The sequence below is a fragment of the Callospermophilus lateralis genome, chromosome X (genome assembly GCF_048772815.1).
Source record: "Callospermophilus lateralis isolate mCalLat2 chromosome X, mCalLat2.hap1, whole genome shotgun sequence".
Classification (NCBI taxonomy): Eukaryota; Metazoa; Chordata; class Mammalia; order Rodentia; family Sciuridae; genus Callospermophilus; species Callospermophilus lateralis.
The window spans coordinates 7420133-7445729 of record NC_135325.1 but is presented as its reverse complement, the minus strand read 5'-3'; the positions used below and the strand labels follow the sequence as shown (position 1 = coordinate 7445729).

General features: G+C 35.2%; 1 protein-coding gene across 1 annotated transcript in view; it reads right to left on the bottom strand.

Moving 5' to 3' along the window:
* The window catches only part of Ppef1 (protein phosphatase with EF-hand domain 1), a 101637-nt gene that overhangs the window by 31804 nt on the left and 44236 nt on the right, over positions 1-25597 (bottom strand). The window contains exons 5-9 of the mRNA XM_077107501.1: positions 23452-23566; positions 19057-19103; positions 5167-5333; positions 2053-2089; positions 947-1096 (exon numbers count right to left, since the gene is read on the bottom strand). Coding sequence (XP_076963616.1) covers positions 947-1096; positions 2053-2089; positions 5167-5333; positions 19057-19103; positions 23452-23566 — 516 coding nt within the window. The remainder of the gene's footprint in view (positions 1-946; positions 1097-2052; positions 2090-5166; positions 5334-19056; positions 19104-23451; positions 23567-25597) is intronic.

The window sequence follows — 25597 nt, the reverse complement described above, 5'->3', positions numbered from 1 at the left end:
GAGGTGTAATGGTTCAGGTTTCCCACTAAGACTATATGCCACTGTTTGGCTTCACAGCTCTATTGGTCCTCATGCCCATGTGGCACCCCTTATGTTGCTAGTATGCAGACTCCAGCTTGGCTCTGGTAGAGGAGGAAGACAACTCCTGTTTCCCTGTAAGTCCCATCTGAGAAGCCCTTCACTAGGTGTGGAATATTTACAGATACCACATAGCCACTTCTCTCAGAGGTTCTATTCAGGTTCCTTTTCTGCCTCTGCTGTATTTAATATGCTTATTTACAGTTAAAGTATTTAAAAATAATTATCCTGATCAATCTGAAGTATAAGGGAAATCATATCAATTTAAAAAACTGCTATATGATTCTACTTATATCAGGTACCTAGAGTAGTCAAATTCATAGAAACAGAAAGTAGAATATTGGTTACTGTGGCTGGAAAGGGGAGGAGAATGGGGAGTTATTGTATAATGGGTATGGTTTCAGTCTTGGAAGATGAACAGTTTTGTCTATGGATGGTGGTCACAGTGGTGATGGTTGCACAACAATGTGAGTGTACTTAATGCCACTGAATTATACACTTTAAAATGGTTACAGTGGTAAATTTTATGTCACATGCATTTTACCACCATGTAAATGAATTAATGGATATTTTAACTTTTAAAAATCAGAATTTTTTTCACTTTTAGAAACTATATAAAATGCCAGCATGTCCTCATTTTTCCATTTTCAACATGAATTTTTTTAAAAAATACTTTCCACATATAGAAGTTACCCATTTAGTTTTTTATTATGCATACAATCATAGATTTTCTTAAAATTCGTACTAATCTTTTCAGAAATAAAGTCACCACTAAAATTCAAATCAATTCAAAATGATAAATGAAAAGAGGTATACATATTCTATTATAAACCTCTGAGATAAGATTCATGCAAATATTACTTCTTACTTTGCTTCTCTCTAGACGGTGGAGTAAATTCAAATCTGTGGACTCTGATATCCCGCCATGTATCACCAGAATTTCATTGTCAATAATTGTACCAATTGGGAGCAAGGTATAGACTTCTTCCAAGATTTGCAAGATTTTTTTTCCATGCAGCTGTAAGTAAGAGCTTGAGTAAGTTTTATTTTTCTGATAGGTCCAGATTATTGAATAGTCCCAATGCATGGACAAAAAGCAAATTTTCATACCACACCAAGGAAGTCACCCCAGAGTCACTAACCAACTACCATGTATTAATCATGGCTTTTATTCTGTATTTTTGATACTTTGACATCTTGGGGAGTGCCAATCCTACAGAAGAGACTGCCCCTCTTCAGGGCTAACTAATTACTAGAAACAATAAATGATTCACCTTTCACATGAAAACCAACTAATCCAGAGCCCACACCTTCAATAACATCTTTTATTAGGCTCTCACACTTAAGGCCAATATTTCTCTACTCACCCAGGGCCAGGTACCAGACAACTAGGGATAACTCATGCTCCAGAGCAAGCTGACATTATTCAAACTAGTCAATCTTAAATCTGATTACACTGAGACCCTTTGTCAGTTCCTTCCCATGAAAACCACAATAAAGTTTCTTGTCCATGTTACTCTGGCTCCCTCTGCCTTCTGATGGACTCTGGTACTTCCCCACATGGTCCACCCAGTGTGGTATGTAGTGCCTCCTATTTCTAGGGAACTGTGAATAAAAACCTTTTCTTTCATGACAGTCATTTCTGAGTCTGCCTATTTTACCATACCTGAGTTAAAAAAAAAAAAATCCCCAAGTGGGTACCTTTAAAGAAATGGACTATGTTTGTATCTACACTGAAATCAACACAAAAAGTCACAATGAAAAAGTGTGGTTTAGTCCAAGTGGAGTGGGGGGGGTGGACTCTGAGTGGTGAGAGCTTCTTGTTGTTCCTCTATTTTGTTGGCATGAATTCTGACTAACTGGCCCATCACCTTTCCTAAAGCAACAATCTGTTCTTTATTGACTGTTTGTTTTTAATGTCTATGCATAAACAACAAAGAGAATGCAAAAAAATTAAAAAGTTTTGAGTCTTACCTTGTATTTAAACAAGATTTCTCTTGTGAAGCCATACCTTAAAAAGGGGGGAGAAGTTAAACAATTAATTGTTGATAATTTCTATTTACATGAATCATACAAAAAGAGGAGTCCTTGATATCTCACTATCCCCAGTACTAGGAACTCAAGAAATTAGGTTTCAGTTGGAACTGATACTTTAGTCTTTGATAGGCATGATAGGAAAGAACAAAAGCAATGAATGACATGTTCCCACCCTCAAGGAGATTATACCATATTGGGAAAAGAAAATAGATTTTCATGAACTAACTTTAAGACAACTTAGAAAATAGGTATGAGCTGTGTAAAGACTGCAAGTTTTTTGAAAGTTTATTGCAGCAGCTGAGGAAGCTGTGTGGGAGAAGGTTTTTCATTTAGATAGGATTTCTCAGACATCCTATATCTTACAGTAAATGATCAGAAAAAAGAAAAGATTGAACAAAGATGAACAAAAGCCCAGATGATAACAAGTTGGCTCTTTATGCTTTCTCTGATATAGGTCACGTAATGAATGGTATTCAGGGTCTTAATAGAAAGTATCGGGAACATTAATGCCTGACTAGCAGTAGCTAAGGGAGATTTAATAATGGAAAATTTTTCAATTACTTTTCCTTGCTTTAGGATAACAGTGTGCTGTTTCTACTTTACCTTGTTGGATATTAAGTGTACATACTGTTATGATAAGTTTACCCCAAACTGAACTTATCATTCTCCTTCTAAATGATTCCAGACTGTACCCCCAAACTCCAGCCAGGAATCTAGAAATATCCTTGATTTCTTCCTCTTTCAAGTCCCCCATATCAAGTTATTGATCCTTAAGTCTTCATTGCCTAAAGTCCTCTTGAATCTATTTCTTTGCATCTCTATTACCACCACCCTAGTCTAAGTAAGAATCTATCATCTATCTCTTCAACTACTTCCTAATTGACCTCACTGTATCCACTCTTTGCTGTTGCCCTTCTCAGTAACATTTTTTCCCCCAGTACTGGGCAATGAACCCAGGGTCTCACACATGCTACGCAAGCACTCTACCACTGACCTACTTCCACAGCCGTCTTCCTGTTAACTTTTTAAAATACAAATTTTATTATATCTTTCAATGACATTCATTTGTCCTTAGAAAATAGTGCAAATTCCTTTGTATCATCCAACCATTTCTTACATCTCCAGCTCTATTAAGCACCATCCTATCCCTCATTCTATATTTCTGCCTTCCTGAACTTTCAAGTCTAAAAAGTATTGTCTCAAATTCTGCATAAGTTGTTCCTTCATTGTGAAACACTGTTCCCATCCCACCCAACATTCCTTTCTCTCAATTGCTCAATTCATCCTTCAAGTCTCAGGCTAGTATTTCCATAGGACAATTTTCCATCACACTTCAGACAAAGTTGGATCCCTCTTTATCAACTTATTACACTTGAAAACCCTGCTTAATGTGTTTTTCCTGCTAGATGTGAGCAAGGGCTATGTCTCTTTCATTAACTATTATAGGCACTAGATGAATATAACTGGCTAACTGAATAAATGAAAGGATAAATGGCATGCCCAAATAAAAGTATTGCACTATTTTATATGGGTTTCTGATAATAGTCCTGGGATTTTTTTTTCTTCATAGTCATAGCATTTGCTTTCTTATACTTTTTTTTGGCAGGATGGGGGTGGGTACTAGGGATTGAACACAGGGGCATTCAACCACTGAGCCACATGCCCAGCCCTATTTTGTATTTTTTTCATTTAGAGACAGGGTCTCACTGAGTTGCTTAGTGCCTCACCATTGCTGAGTCTGGCTTTGAACTCACAATCCTCCTGTCTCAGCCTCCCGAGCCACTGAGATTACAGGCATGCACCACCATGCCCCGCATTTTCTTATACTTTGAGAAATTGAAACTCTACTCCAACCAGGTGTCAAAACTGCCCCAAAGACAAAACTAATCTGTTGTTGAGCTTTGATTAAGGTATTCAAAAGCCCAAGCTCAAAGGCATGAGACATGCCATACCTTCTACTGTCCTAGAACAAACTGATTTTTTTTTCATAAAATGAGAGATGAAAAGAAAAAAGAAGGGGAAAGGGAACATTTGTCACCTCCTATACTTTTCAGCAAAAATTCTTAAACCATTTAACCAGTCTTTATTCCTGAGTCAGATAGTTGAACTACTATATTATAGCTGTTCTCAAAAAAAAATGTTTATTACTCAGCATTAAAAGAGAATAAAATTATGGCATTTGCAGGTAAATGGATGGAGTTGGAGAATATCATGCTAAGCAAAGTAAGCCAATCCTCCCCCAAACAAAAACAAAGGCCAAATGTTCTCTCTGATAAGCGGATGCTGGTCCATAACAGGGGTGGGGGCGGGGGTTGGAAGGGAGTGGGGGGGGAATGTGAAAAATGGAGGAACTTTCATTGGGCAAAGGGAAAGAAGAGGAGGGAGGGTGCATGGGAGCAGGAAACATGGTGGAATGAGATGGACATCATTACCCTAGGTACATGCATGACTGCACATATGGTGTGATCCTACATCATGTACAGCCAGAGAAATGAAAAGTTGTGCTATAATTATATACAATGAATTAAGATGCATTCTTCTGTCATATATACCTAATTAAAATTAATAAATTAATAAAAATGTTTATGAACAACTATGCCAGAAGTAATTACTATGTCATAAAAATACACATATTAATACAAAACATGGTGCTAGTTTCTGAGGCAATATTTGAGACAAGCCAAAAGAGTAACAATAGGACAATTCCATCTAAGTCTGCACATGAAACATATCATGCCTCCAGATTGGCCTAATACACCTATCTAACATGCAATTTGGCCTATGAAGGGTGGGCATGGGAGCAAGAGAAAGAACATGATAAAAGAGAGAAGGAAGAATAGGACTGGAAAAAAAGATAAGAAGGGGGCTTTAGAACAATTGACCCTTAGTTGAAGACTGAGGGTGTTAAATAGGGCTCAGAATTGAGGTCTTCCTTGAGATTCCACTCATCTCTCCTTCTCTACCCTGGCCTCTAATTCTCTACTGGATACTAAACATGGCAGTATTTTCCAGAGTGGGAGATAAAAGAGGAAATCTAAAGGCTGAGGTTACCTCATATTCATCATAAAATCCTCATGATTCCCTCTGTTCAAGTGCAGGTCATTGGGGTAGACAAGAAAACTCACAAGCAGGATCATGAGAACCTCTACGGAGTTACTGCCTCGATCTACAAAATCACCATTAAAAACATACGGGTTGTTCCCCGATGGGAGACCGTTCTGTGGAAGGAAGAGAGGAGGGAAAACAAGCAGTTAAACTAATGTTGTTGTTTTAAAGTAAGGCTTTGTGTGTAACGTCCCTTTATATGGAGAAAAGAGGCTGAGTCAGTTCTTTCATTGGAAAAAAAATTCCATTTGAGCCAGTTTCCCTCTTCCAGGGCAGGAATCTCCTGTAAGGGACCTGAAAATGAAGCTTGAGACAGGAAGATTCCAGGGAGTACAAGGCAGAGGAGTGCTCATTCTACCCACCACCTACTATGAGTTTCCTCTAAAAAAGGAGCTGATAATTATCCATCAACAATTGTTACTATTATCTTTTCTTTCTCCTCTAAAAAGAGGGAAATTTCTATCCAGTGTAGAACACTGAACTAACAGCCAGAAATCTTTCATTCTAAGGAGCTCTGCATCTAAATTCTTTAGGCTACTATACCCTCGATTTGCAAAAGAAAGATGATACTATATTCCTCCCTAGATCACTTGTGAGAATGGATATAAAGTTACCCAGGCAAGTGGTATGACTGTGAGCAGGGCTAGTGTACTACTAAGCACACCTAGTGTCTACAGCAAGCATGCTATTCTGGCTGATTGCTGACAGGGCCATATTAGTCATTAGATACTTTTAATATCATTCCTAAGTATGAGATACATTTTTTTCTCCAGTACCAGGGATTGAACTAGGGGTATTCTACCACTAAGCTATATCCCAACCTCTTCTTATTTTTTATTTTGAGACAGGATCTGGCTAAGTTGCTGAAGCTGACTTTGAATTTATGATCCCCCTACCTCAGTCTCCCAAGTAACTGGGATTACAGGCATGTGCCACAGCACCAGGTGAGATAATATTTTTAAAGACAATGATAGTATGAAAAGGAGCTGAGATTAGGACACAGGACTAATTTATAAGAGCTATTAATTAATTTACTTCTACACTACAAAACTAAGACAAAACAAACATATGTAACATGGTCACATTTTCTCGGTGTCAGACCTGATAATGAAATGTCGGAGTGCACTGCTACTTCACAGTGAGATAAGTTCAAATGTTTAAAAAATGTATTATGAAGAGAAAAATTTAGGTACCCATACATCAAAATGCATGATTTCCTTCAAAAAAGTCAACCTTCAGGAAATAATAGACATTCTTAATCTTTTTCAAACTATTTTCAAATTCTTCTTTTGTTAGATTTCAAACTGCATAAGAAAGTTTCATTACTTTGTACTTAATATCCTACTATTTATATACATTTTAGAAGGTTCGTATAATAAAGTAATTGAAAAACTATAATACAGGTTATAACACATAACTTAGGGATTTCAGAAATCATTTATGCAACGTAACATGTTGTGAAGGTAAGTGGAAACAAACAAGCAGTGGCATGGTGTAATAAGAGTAATACTCTAGTGCAGCTCCACTTGTTATACCCAGATATCCTTGGGCATGTTATTTTATCTTTTATTAATCTTTAAAATGGTAATGATTACAGGGCTGGGGTTATGGCTCAGTCATAGAGCTCTTACCTACCACATGCAGGGCGCTGGGTTTGATCCTCAGCACCACATAAAAATAAAATAAAGGTATTGTGTCCAACTACAACTAAAACAATTTTCTTTAAAAATGGTAATGATTACTTCCATACTTACCATGCAGAGCTATTTTAGAATTCAATGAGATTATATGTATAAAAACTAGAAAGCACTATACAAATTAAGAGATTCATTTTATTGTGACATCCATGCTATTTCTAATTTTAAGATTTCATAATTTTACATGTCCTTAATATATTAATTCACACAACCTTATTCACATGGGGCTTAGATAGTGTAACCAGCTGCAAAAATTTAGACTACTGCTCATCAAAACTTAAAGAAAAGGAGAAGGACTCTGACACTATTCCTTCCCCCAGGCTTCAGCTAGTTGGAATGAGTAGCTGGAAATGTTAGGAGGGGTGATGGAGGCTACAGACTATTGTGACATCCAGGTTCTGAAGGGGGCTAAAGAAGCAGCAGCAAAAAACCCTGGGGTGAGAACAGAGGACGACTATGGCTGAGGGGACCCATGGACAATTCCATCTAAGTCTAAGAGGCGACTCTGCTCAGAGCATGTGGGTAGTCCTAGTTGGGTGGGTTAGAATGTTAGATCTTACTTTCCACATGCCAAAAGCTAAAAGGTCATGAATGCTTGTATTTAGGAGCACCTAGAAACATAGAGACTTCCTTTTCACATTCTTCATGAAGGAATAGAAACTGTTATGCCTCCAACTCTGGAGAGGCTTGAGCTACCTTAAGCAGAAAATAAAATAAGAAATAAGCTAGTACTTAAGAGAATCCAGCAACCAGAGATGTGTTAAAGTAGATAACCCCTAATGTAACAGGAGTGCTGGAGGAGACAGAGAACAGCTTTTTTAAAAAAAATGATGAGAGGAATGTATAAGAACAAAAAATTTAAAATTCTTGGCATTAAAAATATGCTATTCAAATTTAAAATAGCAGTGGATTAGCAGAAAGAATGGTTGTAAATTACATTATTGAACTGAAAGAGTAAACAGGTGAAAAATCTCTCACACTGAACAAAAAGCAAATAATAGAACTCATAAAGAATAAACACATGAGACTAGAGTTTCATAGCCAAGAGACCTAATGTGCCAATAATAAGCATTCTAGAATCAAGGAGGAAAAAAAAGAAGTTGGAAAAGAGATAATAATTATAAAAATAAAAGAATTTTTTCAACAGTTAAAAGAAGACTTCAGTTTGAAGTCTGAAAGAACTCATGACTCGCATAATTAATGGGAAAGAAAAATCCTATTCCCTGGTAACAGCCTCAGAAGAAGCCAGAAAGAACAAGTTACAAAGGGAAAAGAATCATCCTGGCATCAGACTTAGCATCTGCAGTAGTGGGAGGTAAGAGATGGTAGAAGAAAATCTATAAATCAAAGAGAGAAAAGGACTATAAACCAAGAATCCATACTGACCAAGAAGACATCATTAACATCTCAGAGTGATAGAAAAATACTTGCAGATGTATAAGGGATCACAAACCACCAACAACATAAATGTTCTTCAGGGTGAAAGAAAGACATATGAATATATAATGATCTAATACACAAAAACAATGAACATGTATTGATTGCTTGTAACACACCAGGCACAGTTTTAGGTGCTATGAACACAGAAGTAAACAATATAAAGTTCTTTTATTCAAGGAGCTTGCATTCAGTGAAGAAAGTACCCATATGACCCATAGAGGAAAACACTCAAGAAAATTAAATAACAGTAGTAAAAATTAAAATGTCCTCAAGCTAGGAAAAGACCAAGATGAAAGAATATAGATGTGAACAATGAACCTTGAAATATATAATTACATATAAATCAATATGATATTATTGAACTTGCATTTAAATACTAGGAAAATATTCTACCAGTAGAAAATTGTCTAAAATTATAAATAAATTATTCATACTAGATAGATAAAATTAATAATGGTTAAGACCTAGAAATATGGCATAAGCAAAAGCTAGGATTTGCAGGGGACATCGAGGGAGCAAAGTAAAATGGTCTACAAAGATTGTCTGTCTGAGGGATATGGAAAGATAAAGATATGGAAAATAAAGATTTATCTTACAGGAAGTAAGAGGATTATAGGGGAAGAATACATTTAAAGCTATTTGAGAAATATATTACCAAAAGATAAAAAAGGAAATTAAAAGGACAAAACAAAGTTAAATAAATAGTAAAGTAGAATAGAAGGAAAGTTTTCAAATATACCCACTGTTATACTAAATGTAAATAGGTTAAATTCTCATTAAAATGCCAAGATTACCAGAAAATTTAAGTATAGCTTACTCATGAGAAATACACATGAAGAAAGTAGATTAAGAGGAGGTAGAAAACAAGGTAAATGCAATAAAGAGAAGAAAAGTGGAAATATTAATACTCAACAAAGTGGATTATAAGATTAAAATGTTAAATAGTGTCACAAAGAAATATTATATCATAATAAAAGGTACTTTATAAGGGCTGGGGATGTGGCTCAAGCGGTAGCGCGTTCGCCTGGCATGCGTGCAGCCCGGGTTCAATCCTCAGTACCACATACAAACAAAGATGCTATGTCTGCTGAAAAAATTTAGAAATAAATAAATAAATATATATATATATATATATATATATATATATATATATATATATAAAAGTACTTTATAAAGAAGTTACAGTTCATGAGCTTGTAGTCACTAAACAAAAGAACGAGCTTTTGCTTGTTCACTATGTCTGAATTATCCAAATGTCAGGGCTACGGATGTAGCTCAATGGTAGAGCACTGCCTAGCATGTGAGAGGCACCGGGTTTGATCTCCAGTACCAAAAATGTGGGGGAAAGGTTAAAATAATGGGCAGAAATTCTATAGCATTCCCTTTAAAAGGTAAAGCCTCATTTGCTTCCCCTTGAGTGTAGGCCAGACTTAGTAACCTGCTTCTAAAGAATAGGGAAAAAAAAGTAATGATATGCAACTAGGGAGATTTAGTCATAAAAGACACTGTAGCTTCCTGCCTATTCTTTCTCCTGGATCACTCACTCTAGGGAAAGACAGTTGCTATGTCATGAGAATATTCAGAAAACCTTGTGGCGAGGCCATGAGTTCAGCAAGGAACTGAAATGTTTTGCCTATAGCTATGTGACTTAGCCACCTTGGAAATGGCTCCAGCCAATCTTTCAGGTGTCTGTAGCCCTGACCAATAGTCTAATTGTCTCCCCATGAAGAAACCCTGAGCCAGAATGACATAGCTAAACTGCACACAAATTTCTGATGCACAGAAATTATGAGAGATTAAATTTGGTAGCTATAAGGCACTGAGTATTGGGGTGGCTTGTTACAAAGCAATATAAAATACACATAGTAGATACAATTGAAAAAATATGCAAAATTGAATATACAGACAATAAACATGTTTTAATAACTATATGAAGAACTTTATATATAGAAAATACAAATAATTTTTCTTATGTCCATAAAGTCTTCATGAGAATCAACCATTAAGGCTTTAAAGAAACCATTAACAAATTCAAAATAAGAAACATTTCATAAGACATATTCTCATAATCCAACAAAATTTGAAATAAAGTATGATTAAAAAATTCTATCTTCTTGAATGCATATCCTTGAAAATGAATAATTGTAGTCTTGATAAACATTGGATCAAAGAGAAAATTAAAAGCAAAATTACAAGTTCCATGGAAGGTCCAGTTAAAACTAAAATTAAAAATGCCATTTCATTATTATGAGAGATTGATTCATCTGAAGGAATTAGAAAAAGAATAAAATCAAGCAAATAAAAGCTAAAATTAAGGGAAAAGAAAATATATAAATCCTAAGGTTGGTTTGTTTAAAATAACCAATCAAATTGACAAAAAAAGTCTGATTGAGGATTAAGTTTAAAAAAGAATAAAAAATAAGGTTAAAAATTTTTAAAAACTTATAGATAGGGGCTGGGGTTGTGGCTCAACGGTAGAGCACTTGCCTACCATGTGCAAGGACCTGGGCACATTAAAATAAAGGTATTGTGTCCAACTACAACTAAAATATATTTTAAAAAACTTAAAGATAGAGAAAAGTAAATATATATGGAGAGAGATAGATCATTATCTATAGCATTATCTATAGCAATGTACTTTTATAATCTAGAGAAAATGATTCCTTAAAAATTAAAAATTGGGGCTGGGGATATAGGATATAGCTCTGTGGGTAGAGTGCTTCACATGCACAAGTCCCTGGGTTTGATCCCCAGCACCATACGAAAAAAAAAATTGAAAATCACCAAAATGGATTCAAAAGAACTAGAATTAGAAAATTTGAGCAATGAAAGGCCCATGTGGTTTTATAGCAGACACTATTCTCAATTTTCAAGAGCAAATAGTTTTAATGTTATTTAAGCTCATGTCTTCCAACCTTGCCTGAACATTAAAATCACTTGGGTGATTACAACGTATAGACAAATTTGAGCTTGAGACCTAAAAATTTAAATTATTCCAAACAATAGAAAAAGAAGATTTCTCCAATTCATTTTATGAAACCAGCATAACCTTAATTCAAACTTTGAGGAAAGCATTCAGCAGTCTAAAAGTATTACATTTGGATGGTAAACATGTTTTCCACTGTGATGACAGTTTTTTTGTATTAAAACTTTTCATCTCCAGTTAAACCAAACTTTATTAGAGCTGTACTCTTTGCTGCCTCTGTCTTATTTCATTTCCACTATGAGCAAAAAATAATAGATTTCTTTAGTTAAACTTCATTTTAAGCCAAAAATAGTTAATGGTCAGCTAGGCCATCCTCCTTACATAGCACATTTGACAACAACAAGTTTTAACCTTTTCAAAAAATTACACAACTTCAAAAGACTAAGATTTGTGATAATGAAGTTCATTCAATAGAATGTTACAGTCTCTGAAAATGACTCTAAAAGCAGTCCTGAATGCATACTGAACTCCTGTAAGTTTTAAGCCTCTCAATACAACGGCTTCAAAATAGACAAGGCTTATTTGGATGTATAATGTCTGTCTTGTTGGTTCAACATTAGTCAAATTACTGTGTAAAGTCTGAGTTAGAATACATTTTAATCTTAGAATAATAAAGGAAGTGTAAAACAGACAAGACAATGAAGAACTAATGCTTCTGGTTCCTGAGATTTCTTTGGGTTTCCTTCAAAGAAGCAAACACTGATGCTATAACCCATCCTTCACTGAGTTCCACTAAACCAAATGCTGGATTATTCTGCAGATGATATACAACAAACCATCTATGGCATTAAGATTAAGTTGACAAATACAAAAACAAAACAAAACAAAACAAAAAACCCAGAGTAACTACAATTCTGAACAGCATTCAAATGTCTTGCAAGGGGTGGAAGGGTTGCAGACCACAACTAATTAACTTGAATAGACACAAAAACATTTCTCTATATTCTCACCTATTACCTACTGAAGCATTTTACAACAAATGTTTGGAAGTTATCCCAACATATTTGGATATTCTCCCAAGGGACATCAAACAATAACCTCTGGATCTCAACTCCACATTAATTTTTATTTCTTTTGCACACCCTATTTCAGAGATCTGTTCTTCTCATTGTAACATACCACTTTAATCTCAAAAGGAAAATAGTTAATCCCTGTAGCAATGTGAAGCATCTCAGTGATACAGAATTTTTTTTTTTTTTACTGTTGATTACCTTCACAGCTAGAAAATTATGGACGTGAGGAGATGATGATGGTGGAGAAGAGAGAAAGGAATTAAAACAAGATAGCATGGCTTCCACTGAACAGCATCAATATGATGCCCACAGGGGTTAAGAGTTAATTAGCTTCTCTTGTCCATGTGCATCCCTTTTTCAGCTTCAGGGGGTTGCCACTCACAACATTAATTTAACAAACCAATTTGTCAATACTTGATTTAAAATTTCAATCTTTCTGTTTAATGAGGGAAAATATCTTGTAATTTTAGTAGGTTGAGGCTCTGAATGAAGTACTTCAAATTGGTCACTCTAATTAAGCAAAAGTGACTGATTAGAATTAACCTTTTCAGAAAATAAAATCCAAAAATATGACCTAACTAATGATATGCAAATTACTTCACTTGATGATAAAATTATATTTGAAGTCATGTAAAGTTGACCTTTTAGCAAAGGTCTGTCATAGTTAAGAATGTAGTACCCTGGGAGGAAGAATCCTTTCCCAGACCAGATGGAAGATGAGCTAAAAAAAAGTCTCAGTACTAAGGTGCTAAATGATACAATTTTTAAGGATAATCAAATATTTAAAAACCCCAAATCTTAAAAAAAAAAAAAAAAAAGCATCAAAAATAATCATTGGGCCAAGCCCAGTGACACATACCTGTAATGCCAGATACTCAAAACACTAAAGCAAAAGGATCACAAGTTTGAGGCTAGCCTAGGCAATTAAGCAAGACCCTGTCTCAAAATAAAAAGGGCTGGGGATATAGTTCAGTAGTAGAATGCTGGTTCAATCCCAAATACCGAGGTGGAGGCAGGGAGAGCTCACCCAATTATTGCTATGAACTCCATCATTTATTGCATTAAACCACAAGAAAACATGTAAGAGTAACATCTTCCCAATCCTCTAAAATGTTCCTTCATGCTTAAGCAATTACTCAATTATTAAAATTCTCTGAAAGGGTTGTCAAAAACATCTCTTCTAGAAATTCTTCCATGAAGTTAAGTATTCCACCGATGAGCTCCTTTGGAGCACCGTATTTATCCCAGTCATAACACATCTCACTCTCAGCCATCTTGTCTTTTGTATTAATCAACCTGCCCAATAAAACAAGATATCTATGAGGCTAACAACTGTATCTTATCATACTATACTTCCAAGCTTTAGCAAAGTATCCCATTCATAAAAGGTATTTAATAAATGTATGTGATGAAAACAGAAGGGAGAGCAGTAGAATACGGCAAGCACATGGGGAAGGGAAGAGAAAAAGGAAAGGAAAGGTACTGGGGAACAAAGCTGACCAAATTCTGTTGTTACATTGTATGCATGTATGAATATGTAACAATAAATTCCACCATAATGTACAATTATAATGCACCAATAAAAAATAAACATGAGGGGCTATGGCTATAGCTCAGTGGCAGAGAACTTGCCTAGCATGTGTGAGGCACTGGGTTAGATCCTTAGCACCAGATAAAAATAAAGATATAAATAACTAAATGAATAAATATATGTGAAATGAATAAACTTTGTATTCATCTTTGTATGTTCCTATAGTTTTTACATGATCCCTTGAACACTATAAAGACCAAATAAAAGTTTAGTGAATGAATAAATCGGTGGACAGATCATTTCTGCATATGATCAATTATAATGATAGAAATATTAAGTCAAACCAACCACTTGGATGAAAAGAATAATCTATTGAGGTATGTCAGCAACCTTATATTATAACTTCCTCTAAGGCTATGTTCTTGCTTAGCCTGCAGCAAGTCCCAGCCCTGTAATCCTACTCACACCATACTGGATTAAAAGAACTGATGAGGAAGAAAGTATTCAGTAAAACAAAACTGAAAGATTAATAAGAATACTGCCTTAATTCAAAGCCTGAGGTTTTCTAGGTTTCTCTTTTGGGTTGATGGAGAGGAGTCAACTAGTCATATAATGTAAACTTTAGATATTTATAGCTCCATAAATCCCCAACAGGATGTCATTTCCCAAACTATTCCTCACAATTCAAGTTCTGTTTCCCTTAACAAAAAATAATAAAGATAAGAATATATGACCACTAGCTAATTCTAAACAGAAGCTTGGGAGCCTGTGATTTTTCACTGACGTGACTCAATCTGGTGGCTCATATTAGTGAACCAGAGCCAAGCACTACATGTGATTGGGATTCAGTAAGTTGTTGATGCTTTATTGCAGTGAGAATCAGAGACCATCACAGAAATTCTACCATTTTCTGAAGTGATTGCTAAGTTATGTACTTGATATAATCCTTGAACCAGCAACCTTTGTAGCTGATGCCACATAGAGAAATTCAGCACTTTCCACCTCTCTCATTGGGAAAGTTCTTCATTCTTTCCTCCTCATCTACTTCCTTGGCCCATTACTCTTCTCTCAATTCATCTTTCCATTTTTTCATGTTATCTCATTTTCCTATTCCTAAGACCCAATAATGATACTCATTCATACTGTAAGCATTGCTTAAATGAATTTTCCAGATCACTGAAGCTTATTCTTTTAAAAGCTAAAATCTTTTAAAATTACTTTAACCATTTTGCTGGGAGTTTTAAAAATGTGCTATTTTCTCCCTTTATTTCTTAACAGGGTATACAACATATACTGTAAAATATTCTTGATTATGCAGGCTCATCAACCTAAGCATCCCCTAAGGCACTTTTGAGAAGTCTAGAACTCTGTTTTCCCTATACCACACAGCTCCAGTTCACTAAATATTGCTACTTCATTTCCAATCTCATTTTTATATAGTTCCATATTTCCTCTTATTGTCAGGAAGAGCTTTTACTTTTCATTGCTAGCAGTGTATCTGACTTTTGCTTCTTCCCCTCCTACTCTCTAATCTTCTATGGGGTGAACCTTGTGTGAGAAAAGATTTTCTGATACATGGTCACTAGTCTTTGGATAAGGGTCTAGGGTCTATCTTGTGAATAAAGCTCATCAGATTTGTGGCAAATGTTTCAAGAGACCCTATTTATTTAAACCTGGGTTTGGGACCATATGAATGATAAGTGGAGATAAGAAAAGTATACTGAAGTTCAACATCTGGATAGGTGGGATGTCACTGTCATATGTATTCATATAGACACATTATTTCCTAAACAGTTTGTATTCATATTTTAGGAAGCACTATACTTATACAATTTATTATCAAAATGCATTTAAAGTGTAGACAAAAAATGAGACAGAAAAGGGCAAAGCACTGACTTTTGCAAGTTAGAGATCATCCAATTACTGAAGCTTCCTGAGACCGATCCGGGCGTCCTGCCCTTTCATTTTACTACCTTCATCTTAACAAGACACTCATTTGCCATAAACTGAGTGATCCAGCAGCAGCATCACAAGCTCAGCCTGTCATTCTTCCTTCTTAGGCAGCATTAACTGCACCATCTCTTAAGCTCCCCTTTTTCCTCATAAGAGAAAGTAATGTCTTGTATTCAGTTATCACAAATTCCTTTAAAATAATATGGTTGTAGCATTTTTTGTTGTCACACTGTTTAAAATACTAATAAGTTATATTAGTGATACAGCTTTTTTGCCCCAATGTTTTATCATAGTTGCTATTTTCTTCCTTTTTAAAAATAAATGTTGTACATATTTCAGGTATATAATATGGTGTTATAGGATATAACTAGATAGTAAAAAGGTAACTACAGAGCAGCAAATTAGCATATCCATCATCTCATATGTTACCCTTCTTTTGTTTTTTTGCAGCAAAAAAATAGTTAAAATCAACCCATTTAGCATGAATCCCATACACAGTAAAATTTTATTACCTATAGTCCTCATGTTGTACATTAGATCTCTTTTCGGTTTCTTAAAGTGAAATCTGAGTGTCATCAATGGCTCTTCCCTCAGTCTCCCCTGTTAAATCAGACAACTGGCATGTGTGGTTCATTCTACATTCAAGATGCATTTTACCTTCTTCTCAATACAGTCTGCCAAAATTCTAATGCATGGCTCTGGCACACTTCTGTTTTCCAAACATCCTTCTCACCTCCCTCTACCCTAGCCCATCCCAAATATAATACAGTAGTCACCTACTCTGTCATTGCCAGGCTCACAATCTCTACTTCCTGAATACTGTCATTGATTAGCTCTCAAAATATTTCTTGCTTCCATTTGAATACTATATTTTCACCTTTAGTTCCTTTTATAGCACTTCTTACCACCCACCTCCTCCTGTTCAATCTTTACATTAGCACCTTCCAGTTTTATAAGCTCCATATAGCTTTGCCAGTGCAACTAAAAAACTATATCAGAATACTCTCTTTTTTTCATCTGTGTGCTCCAGGGCTCTATTCCTGGTCACACCTTAATAATACTAACTCTTGAGAAATTTTCTGAATGCCTGGGAATTTGGTGACTATTCTGTTAATTTAATTTACTCAACTATTTTCCTTTTTATATTATTTCCAAAAGCCTCTAGAAAAAGAATTACCAGATTTTTCTTGTTATTGTTCTCCATATCCTCCATCCCTCTCCCCATCTTTCTCAGATTGTAATTGTCTAGTATGGAGCTATGTACTGAGTTAAACTGATCCCATTCCCCAAACTGTACAACTCCTGGCTTCTTCTCACCAGTCCATCCTTCTACCTCTCCCAAAGCTTTCCAATTAGCCAGCAGAATCCCCATTTCACAGTATGTAAATTCCCTTTCACCTTCAAGTCATTCAGAAAAAAAAAATTCTCTGTAAATCTGGGTCTCCCTTAAGGACACTGTTAGACTCCTGACTCCTGCAACTCTCTGAAAGGAAAGGATCCATTCCTCCCCAGAAAAAAACTCCTCAGGATCAAGAGTAGGGGAGGATCTGCTTGCTCCCCAAAGCCATTAACAGACCAATGCTTTACCATGCTCCTTTCAGGCCCAGGACCTCTAACTAGACTTCTTCCCCAGTTCCTCATCTCTCAGTCCATGTGGCCAACCCATTTAACACACCTAATTTCCAGATGGTTGTCCTCTTCATTGACAACATTCTCTTATGCTCACTTTAGTTGCTCACCTTCTAGACTCCAACTGAGACCCTCTCATAACCTGAGACTACTTCCCCTACAACTTCCCACCCTTCCTGCTTCCTAAGGCCATGCCAGCCCTCCGGCCTCTCAGTCAGAGGACTTCCTGATCTTGGAAGCATTCCAAACCTTCAGTTCTCCCATGTATCCCAATCAACTGGTCCATCCTGGACTCTCTTCCTTCCCTACCCAGCTTGACTTTTGTGGCTGACATACAGAATTATTCTTTTACTAGTACCTTCTGTTCCCTACCAGAAATCATCGCCTGAGATTCATAAACCAACTATCTGGAGAGCCTCCAACTACTTCCTCTAACCCTACTCCCTGGCTATAATGCTGTGTGTCTTACTTAGCCTGCCTGTAATCTCAACTGAATTTCCTCGTAAGTTCCAGTCCATTCACCTACTTTTGCTCTGGCCTAGCCCATTCTTTTCCAAGCTTCCATTCGGAATAAATGAAATAAAAACCTTACATTTCTATTATAATGAATTGCTTTAAAAATGCTTTTGAATATTTGTGTTACTTTATTCATGAGAATTTATGTCATGGAAGCTTAAGATAATAATGCAGCTAAAAAACAAACTGAGATTCATGGAAGCTGTGTGGCTCACTCAAGCTCTCACAGTCTCGAAGAGTGAAATGATTGGTCATCATAATTATCAGAATATATTTTCTCTCAATCCATCTGAGATACCTATGTTATGCCCAATTATTTGATGTGCTAGTTGTGGGATGAATAGACAATAAACATAGTAATCAGAAGACCAGTATTAAAAGGTACCATTGTGAAGGCAGGGACCTTGAGATCAGTTTTCTATATGCTACCAGTCATTGCAGAAGCAAACATACAAGTTGCAACTCTTGGCTCAAAGAAAAAAAATAAATCCAATCAAACAGATGCAGAGAAACTACAAGCTAGCCAAGCTGCTTTGTGCTCTCTGGGCCAGCTCTCAAAACCAAAGGCAATAAATGAAGAGAATCATAGCACTGCAAGAGCAACTGAGCCCAAGATGGTAAATCAAGGTAGAGAAGAGAGCAACTGGAACTTACTAGAGGAAAGTCCTTTCATGCATAATTAGTTTGCATTGGAAGAGAAAACTAGTATGTGACGTGCTCATTTCTGAACAAAATAAAAATAAAACAGACTGCTTTCTTCTTCATCCTGCACTATCTAGATATTTTTGACATAATAAAGACAATAAATACAATCAAGTACAAATCCTAGTGGATGCACAGGCAGTAATAAGGTTGAACAAAAACCCTAAATAAATTTTTAAACAAATTTTATGAGTTTTTTAATTAAAAAAATCAAAAGACATGCCTCTATAAATCTTTGAGATTCTTGGATAAAAATGGATATTACACATTTGTATTTGTACATATCTCTAACACAATTAATATTGTTATCCGCCCTTGGAATGCTATCACCCAACAATCCTGCAAATATTTAGCAAAATAATCACTTACCTTATAGAAGATCAAAAAAAGGTCATCCAGTTTCCCATGTAAATCACCTGGAATTCAAATGAAAATTCACCATTCAAAAACATGTAAGATGTAAAAGTCTATTTCATAAAAGACAGATGTTCTCAAGTGTTTTTAGGGGCTGGGTTTTGACCCTATGATGATATTAATTCAATAGACAATTTGTTTCCACAGCGCTTTCTTCTCCTTTAGAGGGACAACATCTCGTACTGCAAAGACCTGTTCTCTAGCCATTTATGCAGGGATTCACTTACTCTGAATCAAGCACTATGCCAAGGATTGTACATACATTATCTTGTTTAATCCTTATAACCACTCTATGGGTATTATTTTCGTCATTCTCATATTCCAAATGAAGCTGAGAGTAGGTAAGCAACTTGTGCAGTTACTCAGCTACCCAATATCAAACGTGGAATTCAAACCCAACGTTGCCTCCTTTCAAAACTCAAGCTTTTAGTGATTACTCTGTACTGCCTATGCTATAAATCCAGAAGAGCAGCAACAGTATCTATCATAGTTAATATTCAATCCCCAAAGGCCTACCACAGTACCTGGTGAATTGTAGTCTCTCAACAAGTCACTAAATGCATATATATATATATATATATATATATATATATATATATATATATACACACACACACACACACACACACACTCTATATATATACATATATACATACACACACATACACACATATATGTGTGTGTGTGTACATATATATATATATTTTTTTAAGTTGTTGATGGACTTTATTTATTTATTTATATGTGGTGCTGAGAATCAAACCCAGTGCCTCACACATGCTAGGCAAGTACTCTACCACTGAGCCATAACCCCAGCCCCTAAATGCATAATTTTTTAAAGACATGTTTCAAATATGCTCTAGCAGTAGCATCTGAAATTTAAAAATTGTGAAGAAATAGTTGACATTCTTTCAATGAGAGCTAAAAGAAATAAAAACAAAAGCGAACTAAAGGAAACCATATGAATATATGAAGCTATTAATTAAAAAATTAAGAGTGATTGTGAATATTCAAAAACCCCATATGAATAAATATTTATAGGTAAAACATCTATCTTTTATAAACTCTGCTCATGAAGTTTTATTTTTTGTATCTAACTTAATTACCATAGTATTTAATTTAGGAATACTTTTACTCAGTTTGTTTAAAACCCCACAACCAAGATTTATCAAATATGCACAATGGAAGACTTCAATTACACTTGGAATAATAAAATTAAAATTCTATATCACTATCTCTTATTTATAAGATAACTAAAATTTTAACAATAAAATTAAGAGCATATTAATGTTATTGAAGGCTTAAATCTCATTACTTTCATAACAATCTCACTCCAAAGCTAAGAAAATAAAGATGGAAGAAATTTTTACTTATTAGTTTAATACATTTTGTTAATTATTTTATTTTCTAAACTTTCTTCAGAGTGACTCATCAAAGATTTGAGTATACTGGACTATAGTAGCTAGAATGCTCAAAAATGAGCTTGTTTCAGCATATTAAGAATTGAGGTTAGGTGTGGTGATGCATGCCTATAAATCCCAGCAACAGGAGGATTGCAATTTCAAAGCCAGACTCAGCAATTTAGCAAGGCTAAACACACAGCAAAACCCTGTCTCAAAAAATAAAAAGGGTTAGGGGTGTAACTCAGTGGTGAAGCACCCTGGGTTCAATCCACGGTAACAACAACAAAAAAATGGGGAACCCTGGGTTTGATCCCCAGCAAAGGAAAAAAAAAAAAAGAGTTGAGGCTATAAAAATATTTGGAATTTCTAGTTGGACAATAAAAGAAAAACTTATGCCAGGAAAATATAAATACAAAGACATTTCTACTGCAAATAAAAAATGAGTGCAGAATTGATTACCATTTATAACTACAGACTAAAAAATTCCTATATTTCATGCATGCTGAGAACTATGGGGTATATTTAGATGTACATATAAAAATGCATCTTGAAATTAAAATGTGGGATAGCTGGGTCAAATGGTGTTGCCATTCCCAATATTCCAAGAAATCTCCATACTGCTTCCATATTGGCTACACCAATTTGCAGTCAACATATGAGTATACCCAAAGGACTGAAAAACAACATACTACAGGGACACAACTACATCAATGTTTACAGCAGCACAATTCACAATAGCTAAACTGTGGAACCAACTTAGTTGCCTTTCAACAGATGAATGGATAAAAAAAAAAAAGTGGCACATATATACAATGGAATATTACTCAGCAATAAGAGAGAATAAAATCATGGCATTTGCAGGTAAATGGATGGAGTTAGAGAAGATAATGCTAAGTAAAGTTAGCCAATCCCAAAAAACCAAATGCTGAATGTTTTCTCTGATATGAGGAGGCTGATTCATAGAGAGGGGGAACATGGGAGGAATAGACGAACTCTAGATAGGGCAGAGGGGTGGGGGGGGGGAGGGAGGGAGCATGGGGTTAGAAATGATGGTGGAATATGATGGACATTAATATCCAAAGTACATGTATGAAGACACAAATTGGTGTGAATATACTTTGTATACAACTAGAGATAAGAAAAATTGTGCTCTATATGTGTAATATGAATTGTAATGCATTCCACTGTCATACATAAATTTAAAAAGTAATTAAAAAAGAAATTAAAATGTGATAAATGGTAAAATATTTTCTCTTCCTTTATTGATATTATCTTAAAAGAGGATGGTTTTGGAAATATAGTTTCACTTTAAATTTTATTTTAAATGATAACCAAATTTTCAAAGTTCAATTGGTTACTAAAGATAAAGTAATAATTATTATTTTGTAATTAATTATTACTTAAAGACAAAGTAATAATTCCTATGTTAAGAGAACCTATGGATCCTGGCTTTTCCTTCTACCAATGATGCTACATAGAATAAATATGAAAATAAATGCCCAAGATGTGGATTCCTTAAAAAAAAAAAAAAATGCAACAGTTTAATCCATCCATTCTCCAGTCTGTCTCATGAGGAAAACTGAAACATTAGCTAGACAAGTGAATGATGTAAACTAGTAGAGCAAATATGGGGTTGCCTCTAACTTGGGATACAGATGTCCTAATTTTTAATTCTCATCCTGACACTAGGGGTAGGGATGTAGCTCAGTGGTAGAGTGCTTGCCTGGCATGCACTAGGACCTGGGTTCAATCTCTAGCATAAACAAACAAGGGATAGACCAGACCGTTGCTATATCTTTCAGGTCATTTTAGGCACAGATAATTCTGCAATGGCAACTAGAGGTATGATAGAAGTACCTGGAAACAGACCCCACTCTCTGTTTTAGCTACTATTTATATTCTGATAGCAAGCCTAGTTCTGGATTCATAGGTTTCCCAGATTGGCATGACTTCCTGAGTCTTATTATCCTAAGTTCTTTATTTCCACAAAACTTAAGGCCTGGTAAGCCCTTAAATAAAAGACCCCCATGCTGAGATGTACCGTGTGCTATTCAGAGATGTGGTGGCCTGATTAGGTTGGAATTAAACCATTATAGTCTCTTCAAAAACTTGAGTCAGGGCATGTTATGAGTTACGTATTGCTATATCATCAAGTTCCTGTCACCAATATCAGATGCTAGAAATGGAAATGGTTTAATTAGATTGTCAAATCCACTTCTACCTGCCAGAGTAAGAGAAACACAGGCTAAAAATTGATTTGGAAAATAACAATCACTACTTTGTAACCTAAAGGCTTAATTAGAAGTTAAGGGAATTGCTGTTCCTTCCACGCACTCCACTCCCAGACAGTTGCAAGCATGCTGGGCACCAACTGTGATGAATTTCAATGTGTACTGTTTCTTGAAGCAATATCCTGCCAGGCTGGCCTATATGATAACAAAATCTCAAATCTTGTTATTTAGAAGAACAAGAAACAGATTTCTGGGACATTCCCACTCTTCTAAAAGCTGCAGAGACTAGTTGGAAAAAATCTAAAACAGCAGCCAAGGGCAGAAAAGAATTTAATCTCCATCCTGCCTTGGGTTTTTCTCTTCCCAGCATAAGTGGCATGCAGAGGCCTACCTAGAAAAAGCAACATGGAACAAAGATAATGAGAGTTAGTCAGAGGGCAAAGAATGCTTATTCTACCCATGGGTGGTTTTCCATATTAAAATGTTGTCTGCCTTTATAAAAAGCTATGAGTTCTTTAATTTCTTACATAATTAATTCCTGCCAGCTGGTATGCACAACAAAGACAAGATAGGGAACAGTATTATCATGATAGATAATTCTATATTAACATTCTTCTCTCAACACAGTCCAATTTACACAGTTTTCTAGTTGGGCAAATGATGTAGAACCATGAGGCACTTAAATATTAATTTAACAATTTTGCTCTGAAACTTACCACAGACTGTTATCTCTTTGGAGGGAGAAGTTTTTACATGAGTGAAATTCGGCATATGCTTCAGGAGTTTCCTGGTTTCAAATAACACCTCTAAGACATAATGAGCATGAAGTATCTGCAGGGGGGGAAGTAACGGAAATAGATATAAGAAACTAAGAAGAAAACTATAAAAGTGAAGCATAGGAGCACATTTTAGGTTGCTATACTTCAGGATAACCTCTAAATTTTTCTTAAATAGATTATTCTAGCATAGTATCTAGCAAATAAAAAGCACTTAGTAGCTATATGTAACTGAATGAATGAATGGTTCTGAAGACATTTATATTCTCATATTCTTCATTGACACAATTCATTTTCAGAACATTTCTAATTATTCTTGGTCCTTAGAACCCAAGAGAAGTAAGGAGAAGCAAGGGGGCTCACTTGCCCTAGGGAAATGTTCATTCAAAATAATAATAAAAGCGAAGGAGAAAAAAGGAAACAGAATGAGAAAGGGAAAGAAAAGCAGAATCTGGGGCTGGGGTTGTGGCTCAGCGGACAAAGTACCTTTATTTTATTTATTTTTATGTGGTGCTGAGGATCCAACCCAGGGCCTCGCACATGCTTGGTACTTTGTCCAACTACAATTTAAAAAATTAAATTAAATTTTTTAAAAAAGCAGAATCTGTTGAAGAAGTGTTGCTTTGCATTTGTGAGGATGTCCTGCCACCTGCAATGAAAAGTAGGTGTTGCTGGGCTGAGATCTCACAAGGCAGCCAGACAGGTTCCAAGGAACTCCTGAGTCAAGTCTCCCAGATGTGGCTCAAATATTTGGTGTATAGCCTTGAGAATGCTTAAAACAGAAAGCATATTTATATAAAAGTCTAACAATAAAATATATTTGAAACCCAAATAAAACACTTGGATTGGAGCTGGGATTGTGGCTCAGCAGTAGAACGCTCATCTAGCATATGCAAGGCTAGTTCGATCCTCTGCACCACATAATAAATAAATAAAATAAAGGCATTGTGTCCAACTACAACTAAAAAAAAAATTTTAAAAAAACACTTGGATTATCTCCTATTTATAATTATTAATCTCATTGTTCTAGTGTTATAGTGTTGATGGCATAAGTGTTTTGCAGATTTACTGATTTTTCCCCTTGACTTCTTTTTAATCCAATGTGTCTTCCACTGACTTTTTAAATTATAAAATATTCCAAATATTTACTCCAAAATATAACAGAGATGTGACCACCACAAAAATTTAACAGATGTTAACACAACTTTAAAGTTTAGGACTATTTAAACCTATGCTGGCTGTTCAATATGGCAGGCACTAACTACATGGGGCTATTGGAAACATAAAATGGGGTTCTTCTGACTTGAGATATGCTCTAAGAGCAAATTTCATACTAGGTTTCAAGGATTTAATATGAAAAAAAGTAAATGTAATTTTTAATATAATCACATATTGAAATAATACTTTATATATTGAGTTAAATAAATTATTATTAAAATTGATTTCACCTTCTTGTATATTTTAAATGTGAATACTAGAAAATTTCAAATATATGGCTCACATTTTATTTCTATTAGACAGAACTGACTTATATTATTGCCATCTGAGAAAGGGGTCATTGCTGAATATCTTTCAGTTACTGCTCTGGGTATAAGGGAAAATAGAACCCTTTGGACTAATAATGTCTCATGGTGTCCTGAAATTTCCATTTTCATAACTTTTAAAATAAAATTACTTTTTATCCAAGATCCAAAAATATTTTATGTAAATTTTGAGAATTTTCATTATTATTGTTTTAAAAGAAACAAGAAGCAGGATTTGTAGCAATGTGAGAATTAGGAGGAAATAGAAAGTTCCTTGGATCTTGATGAGTGAGGAATTTCCTGCTCTTCCAAGACTTAATGGACTGTAAAGTCTTTTCCCCACAAAAGCATTCTAACTCCATTCAATCTACAACTTGAATCAAAACTTGATTGTGAATTTTCCTTCAGTCATATATTTTTTAATGGCTTATTTTAAGTTCACACATTTAATCTAGTGATTTTTAATGCTGCTTCTGAGTAACCTTGTCATTGTAGCTTTTCTGGTCCATTTGTAGTATTAATCAGAGTAATTGCTGTCTGAAGAGGATGATTTTTTTAAGTTA